At 40.1% G+C, this 12,667-nt stretch overlaps 1 protein-coding gene across 1 annotated transcript; it reads left to right on the forward strand.

Moving 5' to 3' along the window:
• Positions 1 to 449: 449 nt before the first annotated feature.
• On the forward strand, positions 450 to 10,214 carry LOC138854484 (uncharacterized protein CG3556-like). The gene is made up of 5 exons (XM_070098060.1): positions 450 to 677; positions 5,083 to 5,165; positions 6,142 to 6,272; positions 7,809 to 7,963; positions 8,746 to 10,214. The coding sequence occupies exons 1-5, from the start codon at positions 470 to 472 to the stop codon at positions 8,805 to 8,807; spliced, it is 639 nt and encodes a 212-aa protein (XP_069954161.1). The 5' UTR covers positions 450 to 469; the 3' UTR covers positions 8,808 to 10,214.
• The last annotated feature ends 2,453 nt before the right edge of the window (positions 10,215 to 12,667 follow it).

Raw genomic sequence — 12,667 nt, forward strand, 5'->3', positions numbered from 1 at the left:
ATAATACAGACTAATTCTTCGCTATCATAATAGTTCAAACGAATTACCTGTTTTATTCTCTCGTTTACTGAGCAAGCCAATTAGTGCAGACAATGTGTTGGTAATGTCGTCGGCCAATCATCGCCGACGTTCAGTGTGACGTCACTGATAAACCATGTTGACTTTATTAATATGATGAGAGGGCCTCTCTCTCTCTCTCTCTCTCTCTCTCTCTCTCTCTCTCTCTCTCTCTCTCTCTCTCTCTCTCTCTCTCTCTCTCTCTCTCAATATGTTATTTTTCAATCCTCTCCTTTTCTCTGTTCCTCTCCCCATCGCCACTTTTGTCTCCTTTACTCTCTCTTTCCTTCCCTCTCTACTTCCTTACCTCCCTTCTTTCCGTTCCCTCCCTCTGGGTTTCCTGTCTCCCTCCTTCTTCCCTCCGTCCCTCCCTCCTTCCCTCCCTCACGTCTCCATCACACTTCCTCAGGCAATGATGTCCAGTCAGTTGGCTGGATCATGGAACGCGACGCGGGCACAAGAGTACGTCTTGTCTCATCAGCGTCCTGACGGCTCCTTCGGCGGCCTCTTTGACACCAACGCCGTCCTGCCGCTGCTGGGAGGACGCACCCTGCTGGACGTGGCACTCAGGAAGTGCCCGAGGGTCGCTCATGATACCATCGATGACCAGGATGCTCCAGGTAAGTTACTCCAGAAACTGACGTTTTCTATCCCTTGTTATTTATTTTCTCTCTTAAACTTTTTGGGTAACTATTGTATTTGTTTGTCAACAAAGATTTTGTGAGACTAGTTAGCAAGTAAGTTTATCTAGGTACAGGTACACATAAGTACAATTATCATACATAGTAACGTATTTTGTAAATTACCTTGGATAATCCAAAAAAGTCAGATAAATTGACTTATTTCCATTACGTTCATTTTATTTTTCCATTGGGGTTGGTCTTTGGGGGTCTTTGTATTTCCATTTGGGTTCTTGTGATCGACACCATGCCCAGCTCTTCTAGGGCAGGGTAGGTGCCTGAGCCAGAGCTTGCAGCTCACAAGACTGTCGTTCCCATTAGCCCCCTTAGGGCGGGGATGGCAGACCAGAGAGGCCTAGCTTCTCCCTACGAGCCCCGTGAGGGCGGGGAATGTGGCTAGACCTGGGGACACTTGGTCCCAACGATGAGAGGGTACTTGTACCTCCTCCCATGGGAGACTTAGGTCTCAGACACTCCCTCGACAGGGAGCCAAGGCCGGGCCACCACTTGGAAAAGGCCCGGGCCGGGAGAATACCGGTGAATCGACGAGAGAGAGGAGTTCTTGTATTTCCATTGTCCTGTCTGGAGAAGAATCCCTCTCAAAGTCAGTTACATGTTTTAAAGACTCAAGTGTATTAGTAGCCATGTTATTTGACAGTTGTCTTCATAAACAGATATTATAAATCCACAACAACCCCATGTAAACCACACAATAACCAAATTCTGTAAACTCAGCATTGTAATCCTTATAGAGAATAAACTTTGAATTTGAATTTTGAATTTGAATCAGTGTAGGTAACTTTGCATATTTTTTTTATCCTTCCTATATTGTTATAACGTGATTTAATAATGTCCTATAACAGAAATGTTCTATAATGTTCTTTAATGTGTCCTCTCCAAATTCTCGTTTCATAGTTGCTCCAGACACGTTATAATGACTTTTATTCTGTATATTACAATTTTACCAGATTGAATACAAATTTGTTTATCATTTTCAATATAATCAAAATATACATTATTGTATCAAGTGTTTTTTTTTTAATACGTTGCATAAACAAACTTTAATCGATATATTATGTATTAAAATCTTCATGACTGGCGGTGAGCAGGTAACATACAGCATTACTGACTCGTGTAGTACAGAGGTTTTAATCACAATTAACCAACTAACCCATAAAATCGTTAGAAATTCATTAAATGGTTGATTCAGTTCGCAAAGTCAAAAGAAAAAATTTACATGAGACTTATTTCCACTTTTAACCTTAAAGGTTTGTCTGCTAATTAGGTAATTTTTTTGCCGGCACTTAAGTAAATATTATACTATAATAACGTGTGGACCAATCAGTGTTATAACATGTGGACCAGTCAGTGTTATAACATGTGGACCAGTCAGTGTTATAACATGTGGACCAGTCAGTGTTATAACATGTGGACCAGTCAGTGTTATAACATGTGGACCAGTCAGTATTATAACATGTGGACCAGTCAGTGTTATAACATGTGGTCCAGTCAGTATTATGACATGTGGACCAGTCAGTGTTATAACATGTGGACCAGTCAGTATTATAACATGTGGACCAGTCAGTGTTATAACATGTGGACCAGTCAGTATTATAACATGTGGACCAGTCAGTATTATAACATGTGGACCAGTCAGTGTTATAACATGTGGACCAGTCAGTGTTATAACATGTACCAGCAGTATTATAACATGTGGACCAGTCAGTGTTATAACATGTGGTCCAGTCAGCATTATGACATGTGGACCAGTCAGTGTTACAACATGTGGACCAGTCCAGTATTATGACATGTGGACCAGTCCAGTATTATAACATGTGGACCAGTCCAGTATTATAACATGTGGACCAGTCAGATTATAACATGTGGACCAGTCAGTATTATAAAATGTGGACCAGTCAGTATTATAACATGGACCAGTCAGTATTATAACATGTGGACCAGTCAGCATTATAACATGTGGACCAGTCAGTATTATAACATGTGGACCATCAGTATAATAATGTGGACTAGTCAGTGTTATAACATGGGTCAGGGTCAGTGTTATAACATGTGACCAGTCAGCATTATAACATGTGGACCAGTCAGTATAATAAAGTGTGGACCAGTCAGTGTTACAACATGTGGACCAGTCAGTATAATAACATGTGGACCAGTCAGTATTATAACATGTGGACCAGTCAGTATTATAACATGTGGACCAGCTGTATAATAACGTGTGAACCAGTCAGTGTTATAACATGTGGACCAGTCAGTATAATAACGTGTGGACCAGCCAGTGTTATAACATGTGGACCAGTCAGTATTATAACATGTGGACCAGTCAGTATAATAACGTGGACCAGTCAGTATAATAACGTGTGGACGTCAGTATTATAACAATGTGGACCAGTCAGTATAATAACGTGTGGACCAGTCAGTATTATAACATGTGGACCAGTCAGTATAAAAACATGTGATCCAGTCAGTATTATAACATGTGGACCTATCTAGTATTATAACTTGGACCAGTCAGTATAATAACATGTAGTCAGCATTATAACATATGGACCAGTCAGTATAATAACATGTGGACCAGTCAGTATTATAATATGGACCAGTCAGTATTATAACATGTGGACCAGTCAGTATTATAACATGTGGACCAGTCAGTATAATAACGTGTGGACCAGTCAGTATTATAACATGTGGACCAGTCAGTATTATAACATGTGGACCAGTCTGTATAATAACATGTGGACCAGTCAGTATAATAACATGTGGACCAGTCAGTATTATAACATGTGGACCACTCAGTATAATAACATGTGGACCAGTCAGTATTATAACATGTGACCAGTCAGTATTATAACAAGTGGACCAGTCAGTATTATAACATGTGGACCAGTCAGTATAATAACATGTGGACCAGTGCATTATAACATGTGACCAGTCAGTATAATAACGTGGACCAGCTGTATTATAATATGTGGACCAGTCAGTATTATAACATGTGGACCAGCAGTATTATAACATGTGACCAGCCAGATAATAATCAAATGTGGACCAGTCAGTATTATAACAAGTGGACCAGTCAGTATTATAACATGTGGACCAGTCAGTATTATAACATGTGGACCAGTCAGTATAATAACGTGTGGTCCAGCCAGTATAATAATATGTGGACCAGTCAGTATAACGTGATCCAAGCCACTATAATAACGTGGTCCAGCCACTATATTAACGTGTGGTCCAGCCACTACATTAACGTGTGGACCAGCCACTATAATAACATGTGGACCACCCACTATAATAACGTGTGGACCAGCCACTATAATAACGTGTGGACCAGCCATTATAATAACGTGGACCAGCTATTATAATAACGTGTGGACCAGCCAGTATAATAACGTGTGAACCAGCCAGTATAATAACATGTGGACCAGCCACTATAATAACATGTGGACCAGCCATTATAATAACATGTGGACCAGCCAGTATAATAACATGTGGACCAGCCATTATAATAACGTGTGAACCAGCCAGTATAATAACATGTGGACCAGCCAGTATAATAACATGTGAACCAGCCAGTATAATAACATGTGGACCAGCCATTATAATAACGTGTGAACCAGCCAGTATAATAACATGTGGACCAGCCAGTATAATAACATGTGGACCAGCCATTATAATAACATGTGAACCAGCCAGTATAATAACATGTGGACCAGCCATTATAATAACGTGTGAACCAGCCAGTATAATAACATGTGGACCAGCCAGTATAATAACATGTGGACCAGCCATTATAATAACATGTGAACCAGCCATTATAATTACGTGAGGGTTCACTATAATTACGTGAGGGTACACTATAATTACGTGAGGGTACACTATAATTACGTGAGGGTTCACTATAATTACGTGAGGGTTCACTATAATTACGTGAGGGTACACTATAATTACGTGAGGGTACACTATAATTACGTGAGGGTTCACTATAATTACGTGAGGGTTCACTATAATTACGTGAGGGTTCACTATAATTACGTGAGGGTTCACTATAATTACGTGAGGGTACACTATAATTACGTGAGGGTACACTATAATTACGTGAGGGTACACTATAATTACGTGAGGGTTCACTATAATTACGTGAGGGTTCACTATAATTACGTGAGGGTTCACTATAATTACGTGAGGGGTTCACTATAATTACGTGAGGGTTCACTATACTCCTGCAACATATCCTCTACGTAAACAATAGTTGGCCATATTATTTGTTTGCTATTTTCAATGCCTTTGACCTTTGAGACAAAATCTAAAAACATTTTCTCACTACCAGTGGACGAGTTTGACCTGCCTGACCACCCTGCCCCAGTGCCCACTGACCTGCCTCAGCGACCTGACATCTCCAACACCACAATGGTGAGATAGTAATGGCTGCTGCTGTTGCTGCTACTTGCTTCTGGTAGTAGTAGTAGTAGTAGTAGTAGTAGTAGTAGTAATAGTAGTAGAAGTAGTAGTAGTAGTAGTAGTAGTAGTAGTAGTAGTAGCATGGGTGGTGGTCTGTTCTTCACCAGACATGACACGTGTCTCCTGACATGAGTCTCAGTAAGATAATGACATGTAATTTATGATTATTTATCCCTACTTGGTTTTACACCCCATCTAAATACCACATAATTATTATCTAGTGGTGACTTCAGATGTCTCCACCAAAGCTAACTTGTGGTGACCTCAGATGTCTCCACCACAGCTAACTTGTGGTGACCTCAGATGTCTCTCCCACAGCTAGCTTGTGGTGGCCTCAGATGTCTCCACCACAGCTAACTTGTGGTGACCTCAGATGTCTCCACCACAGCTAACTTGTGGTGACCTCAGATGTCTCCACCACAGCTAACTTGTGGTGACCTCAGATGTCTCCACCACAGCTAACTTGTGGTGACCTCAGATGTCTCCACCACAGCTAGCTTGTGGTGACCTCAGATGTCTCCACCACAGCTAACTTGTGGTGACCTCAGATGTCTCCACCACAGCTAACTTGTGGTGACCTCAGATGTCTCCACCACAGCTAACTTGTGGTGACCTCAGATGTCTCCACCACAGCTAACTTGTGGTGACCTCAGATGTCTCCACCACAGCTAACTTGTGGTGACCTCAGATGTCTCCACCACAGCTAGCTTGTGAGAATATTATTATGTACCGTACAAAAAACTGTAAGATTATGAGTTGTTGATATTAGTTTGATATATGGGGAATATAATCTTAAATATTTATTATATATGAAGATGATGCTGAAGCAAATACTTCCCTTTCTCTTTATCTCCCTCCTTATTTCCATCTCCTTCCTTCATCACCTTTCTAATCTACCATACCTTCCCTGTGTCCTTCCTGCCCTCAGGTGAAGCTCACATACATCATATGGAAGGGAAACAACGCTTCTTCCAACTACAATCTAACTTTCACTGTTCCTGTCAACACCACCTTCCTCACCGTCATGAAGATGGCAGCTGAACAAGACGACCGCTTTGTGTAAGTACCTGCTAGTGGTTGTGTAGGAATCCTCAGGTAATGTCATAAGTACCCACAGCTACTTAATGTTGTAAGTATTCGCTGTTTTTTGCACATCTTTAACCTATCGTGATTTCTAATTATTCCCAATTCTTTCACAGCTAATAAACTATTAAACGACGTTCCTAACCATCTGAAGAAGCTCACAGTGGATCTACTACAGGCAATGGATATTCTGAAGGAACTCTCACACCACACCTTTCTCTCACACCTCACCTGGGTGTAAGCAGGTGCAGTATGCTTCACCTATGTTCAGCCTTTTGTCACTCCATGCTGAGGTAGGACTGCCAGAGCTGTGCCTCTCCCTGCCTTTGCCTACTACGTTTGCTGGAGCCCAACACTACCTGAGAATTCGACTGAGTTTTCTTCCTGCATTTTTAACTGTACCAGAGTCTCTGTTAGTGGTGAATGACAACTTCATTACCATGATTTAGCCCCATCTCGAGGGTCATGCCTCTTGTCCAAGGGCTTGAAAAGCGAGGATAGATAAACTTCTTGCTGAACATTATTGAGGGCTCAGTCTTATAGTGTGCCCAGTTACCAAGCGAGCCCCTGGCACTTACCGTGGAGCTCTATGCCATTCTGCAGTTCTCATCTAGATATTTGTAAATGGCAGTTTATGGTTGTCTGTGTACTCTGACTCACATAGTAATACTCTGGTCACCCTTATGCAGTATGTGTCAGTGTATTCGGTGGTGCAAACACTTATGCAGTGACTTGCCCATCTTTATTACTGGTATAGAGGAATAATGCCTGAGCCATGTAGGGGTCCCTAGTAATGAACAGACAACGAAGCAAAGGATGCTGAGTTGAGTATACTCAGTAGTAGACTTCTGGCTTAACACTGAGTGACCTTTTGGGACACATAAAGCACAATGTTCTTGGAAAATTGCAGGCACAGTTGGTTGAACAAATGGGCAGCAAGTTTTATGGGATTGGGCTGGACATGAATGTTTAGTGCTCTATTTTCTACCGGAATCATAACCATGAGTTGATTCCCTGCAAATTAAGGATTGTGCACACTCAGTAGAGGTCGGCCACCTGCCTGACGGTGTCGTCATCTCGTAGTGTTATTAGTGAGAGACTTCTGACAGTGCGTCTTCTTTCAACTGTCTCCTCGGGTTACTAAGTTTTAGTTTGAGGAACAATTGTTGATAATTACCGAGTGTCTGTGGAGACTAATAAACTTTTAAAGTGAAACTTTATCTGTGGTTAACTTTAAAAATTCAGTGGATGCGATTTTTTTTTGTTTGGTCGTTATAATGTAAATGATTATAACCGGGGGAAAGAAGGGAGGTCTTTTAAAATGAAGTTTATCTTATTACACTAGTATGGGTGAAAGATCTTTTATTTGAATAACTGACTGTGCTTCAAGTGCTCAAAGAATCTCACAACTTTGATTCCCTTAGTCTCTAAATATGTGTACCTGATTCTAGACGTGTAAATGTGTTCAAGTCACTTTGTGTGTACGTATCTGCAACCTGTATTCTCACGCAGGTTTTCTGCCTCACATTGGGGTCACGGTCTCTACATCCACACGCTGGCGGGAGCGCAAGAGCAGAAGTTAGGTTACTGGTTCTGGCTTCTCTTCCGCATGAAGGAGCCACCAGTACCAGGGACCAAACCTGATAACAAGTTCATCGTGGGCACAGGTCAGTCACACTCATACAAGACTATATATATATATATATATATATATATATATATATATATATATATATATATATATATATATATATATATATATATATATATATATATATATATATATATATATATATATATATATATGGTGATGGTATAGCTGCTCTCTCTCTTATGATTATATATATAGTTAAAATCGTTGTACATGAATGGTATGCAGTACCGACAAAATAAAAATTAGACACATATGCAACATCTGGGTATCTTTAATGTAGACGTTTCGCCACCCAGTGGCTTTATCAGTACAGAATCCAGGACATAATTTGAAGACAGTAGAACTAAATACAAAGGATGAAGTAATCAGTCCCTCAGTCTTGGAGTTGGTGTGAAGAACACCGTAGTCGTGAAGAATTCTTCACGACTACGGTGTTCTTCATAGTACCCTTCAAGGAAGGTGTCTGGACACTGATAAAGGGCTCTTCAACCAAGGAATTACTCTCCTCTTCCTTGAATCAAACCTAACTATGTCATTCTCCAGGCGTTGTATGACCCATATGGGTTTTGCACTTCTCATATATATAATAATAGTACGTATTATTATTAAATATTATTATTATTATTATTATTATTATTATTATTATTATTATTATTATTATTATTATTATTAATAATATCGAAGCACAGACATAATTACAGTGATATGCTGAAAGCAACTTCATCAAACAGCATAATATTAATTATAATAACTAACATAATGTCTGCCATTTTAATGATGTATCTCTCTGGTCAGGTGTGCAAGAGACTATCGTGGGTGATGGAGACTATATGCTCTTCTGGTACCATCAGATCTAAGAAACTATCGTTGGTGATGGAGACTACTCTCTTAGTACCATCACATCTAAGAGACTATCGTTGGTGATGGAGACTACTCTCCTGGTACCATCACATCTAAGAGACTATCGTGGGTGATAGAGACTACTCTCCTGGTACCATCACATCTAAGAGACTATCGTGGGTGATGGAGACTACTCTCCTGGTACCATCACATCTAAGAGACTATCGTGGGTGATGGAGACTACTCTCCTGGTACCATCACATCTAAGAGACTATCGTGGGTGATGGAAACTACTCTCCTGGTACCATCACACATAGTTACAGCCAGCCTTCACTAACACCCTCACTCTCCTCACTAAACTCAGTGGCCTCTCATCACTTTCTCTGGCCTCCAAGATTTGGCCTCATCCCTCGTGTTGTGAGGCTTCCTTTAGCTTCTTCAGTCGTCAGTTTGACACACAGCTTCGCCCGAAGTCTCTTCCAAGCTGGTCATAGATCTTCCACACTTCTCTTTGTCCCCAAGGAAACATAAAATCTCTTTAAGTACGTCAAAAAATAAATCTTCAGAACGAATAACTGATAAAAAAAAAATGCCTCGCCACGATGTCTACTTAGCCTCCCAAAAAAGCATTGGGAGTCTATTTTAGTCAAAATCGCAAATATAGTTCATTTCGTAGCTTATGAAACATTTGCCCAAGTGTACGTTTAGCATCTAAGATATTTCTTTGACCTCGTAAGGCATGTGTTTGTCGTGCAAGAGAACCAGGATTACTGGTCGAGCCAGGATGACTACCTGAGCCAAGATAACTGGCTGAGCCATGATGACTAGCTAAGTCAAGATGACTTGCTGAGCCAAGATGGATGGCTCAGGATGCACATTGTCAAATGAGTGTGCGATACCGAGGTCTCCTTCATTGCATCTTATTGAACGTTGAAACGTGGCTTCCATCCTCTTCCTCCAGTAATGCCTCAAACATCATCACACCTCCTCCAACACTATCACATTTGTCCTCCAGAACGCCAACAATAACAATGACGCGTTGGCGAGTGTAAACAGTCACCTCTATATATTAGCGTCTTAGAAAAAATTTAATTTCCTGTGTGTTCATATGTGAAGACTTTTTTTATGGAATTATTCAACTCTCTCTCTCTCTCTCTCTCTCTCTCTCTCTCTCTCTCTCTCTCCACACAGTTCTACAAGGGAAACAGGTAGTGCATAAGTGGGACCATCTTAACTGTCTTCCCCTGGCCGACGCAGTGTTAAACTAACTCAACCGCAAATCACTATATATACATACATACACTGAAGCACCTTGTGAGAGGTTCATTATAGTTTCTTTGATAAGGGTGAACTTTAAAGGGGTACAAGACAGTAGGAAGCGAGAAAATTTCTCACTTTAAGACAAAAATCAAAACAAAGTTTCTCTTGTACACCAAGTGCAAAGTCATGAAGATTGGGGAAGGGCAAAGAAGACCGCAGACGGAATACAGTCTAGGGGGCCAGACACTACAAACCTCACTCAAGGAAAAAGATCTTGGGGTGAGTATAACACCAGGCACATCTCCTGAAGCGCACATCAACCAAATAACTGCTGCAGCATATGGGCGCCTGGCAAACCTCAGAACAGCATTCCGACATCGTAATAAGGAATCGTTCAGAACCCTGCACACCTGATCCATCGGGAGGCCTGGTCATGGACCGGGCCGCGGGGGCGTTGATCCCCGGAATAACCTCCAGGTAACCTCCAGGTAACCGTGTACGTTAGGCCCATATTAGAGTATGCGGCACTAGTTTGGAACCCACACCTAGCCAAGCACGTAAAGAAACTAGAGAAAGTGCAAAGGTTTGCAACAAGACTAGTCCTAGAGCTAAGAGGTATGTCCTACGAGGAGAGGTTAAGGGAAATCAACCTGACGAGACTGGAGGACAGGAGAGATAGGGGGGACATGATAACGACATACAAAATGCTGAGAGGAATTGACAAGGTGGACAAAGACAGGATGTTCCAGAGATTGGACACAGTAACAAGGGGACACAGTTGGAAGCTGAAGACACAGATAAATCACAGGGATGTTAGGAAGTATTTCTTCAGCCACAGAGTAGTCAGGAAGTGGAATAGTTTGGGAAGCGATGTAGTGGAGGCAGGATCCATACATAGCTTTAAGCAGAGGCATGATAAAGCTCACGGTTCAGGGAGAGTGACCTAGTAGCGATCAGTGAAGAGGCGGGGCCAGGAGCTCGGACTCGACCCCTGCAACCTCAACTAGGTGAGTACATGAAATTTGATTCCAAAATGGAGCATAACCAGTTGTATATAAGACGGCCCTTGTCCAGTGTGTCTAAGGGGTTATCCTCCTCTTCCTCGGATCAATTCTAATTACCTCCCAAACTCACAGGTTGTGACCCGTACGGTTCTTACGCTTCCCCACGAGTGTAAGTGTCACATTATGATGACCAGTCTCGTAGTGTCTTGGAAGGTGATAAGTAATCTCTTATATCACTAAAATAATGTTCCATACTTTATTGTGAGGAAAGTTAACATCATTATGAGTTATAATGAGTAACAATGACAGTCTAGGATGATTTGTTGTGATGTTGAAAATGTCTTTAACATTATATGTTAATGTAAAGAAAATAATGATTTTGTAATTATGAAAGTTGATGAATTATCATCTGATGTTAATAATGTATATTGATGAATATTCGTAATGACGTTAATAATGTATATTGGTGAATATTCGTAATGACGTTAATAATGTATATTGATGAATATTCGTAATGACGTTAATAATGTATATTGGTGAATATTCGTAATGACGTTAATAATGTATATTGATGAATATTCGTAATGACGTTAATGATGTATATTGATGAATATTCGTAATGACGTTAATGATGTATATTGATGAATATTCGTAATGACGTTAATGATGTATATTGATGAATATTCGTAATGACGTTAATGATGTATATTGGTGAATATTCGTAATGACGTTAATGATGTATATTGATGAATATTCGTAATGACGTTAATGATGTATATTGGTGAATATTCGTAATGACGTTAATAATGTATATTGATGAATATTCGTAATGACGTTAATAATGTATATTGGTGAATATTCGTAATGACGTTAATAATGTATATTGATGAATATTCGTAATGACGTTAATGATGTATATTGATGAATATTCGTAATGACGTTAATGATGTATATTGATGAATATTCGTAATGACGTTAATAATGTATATTGATGAATATTCGTAATGACGTTAATGATGTATATTGATGAATATTCGTAATGACGTTAATGATGTATATTGATGAATACTCGCATGATGATACTGGAGATTTTTTAATATTGTAATAATTGTTAATATGGTGATAATATTCAGCTAAAATATGAGTTATTATGGAAGGTTACTTAGCCATGATCGTATACAATAAAGTATAGATACTCTCAGACCTCACTTCTGCTCTACTAATGCTTCTGTCTTCTTTCATTTTATTACTACCATTTGGAATTAATGTCTTTATTATAGTTTACTCCCTTGTTTAATAATTTTATTATAGTTTACTACCTTACTATCATTATGGTGGTGATATTTTATGTGACACGAGAGACGGGATAAAATATGCTGACGTTGGTGCCAGTTATGATGACTCACTCTGGATGTTTTGGTCACTGACTGACACCTTCCTGACACTGGTGTCAGTTATAAGGCTTTATGGTAGGTTTTACACCCCACGAAACAAAGACAATGTTGACTTATATCATTACACCATATATTTCATAACACCACTGTAACCAGCCCGTCAAACGGAGAGGGTTCGAACTTACCACAAGCCAGTTTTAAAACTATCCGGACAGTGCT

The sequence above is a fragment of the Cherax quadricarinatus genome, chromosome 61 (genome assembly GCF_038502225.1).
Source record: "Cherax quadricarinatus isolate ZL_2023a chromosome 61, ASM3850222v1, whole genome shotgun sequence".
In the NCBI taxonomy this organism is placed as follows: domain Eukaryota; kingdom Metazoa; phylum Arthropoda; class Malacostraca; order Decapoda; family Parastacidae; genus Cherax; species Cherax quadricarinatus.

Excerpts from the sequence above, each read along its gene's own strand:
- LOC138854484 (XM_070098060.1), top strand. The coding sequence starts at position 470 with ATGATGTCCAGTCAGTTGGCTGGATCATGGAACGCGACGCGGGCACAA. Across the intron at positions 678-5,082 it reads CGATGACCAGGATGCTCCAG|TGGACGAGTTTGACCTGCCT; the intron begins GTAAGTTACTCC and ends TCTCACTACCAG. Across the intron at positions 7,964-8,745 it reads CAAGTTCATCGTGGGCACAG|GTGTGCAAGAGACTATCGTG; the intron begins GTCAGTCACACT and ends CTCTCTGGTCAG.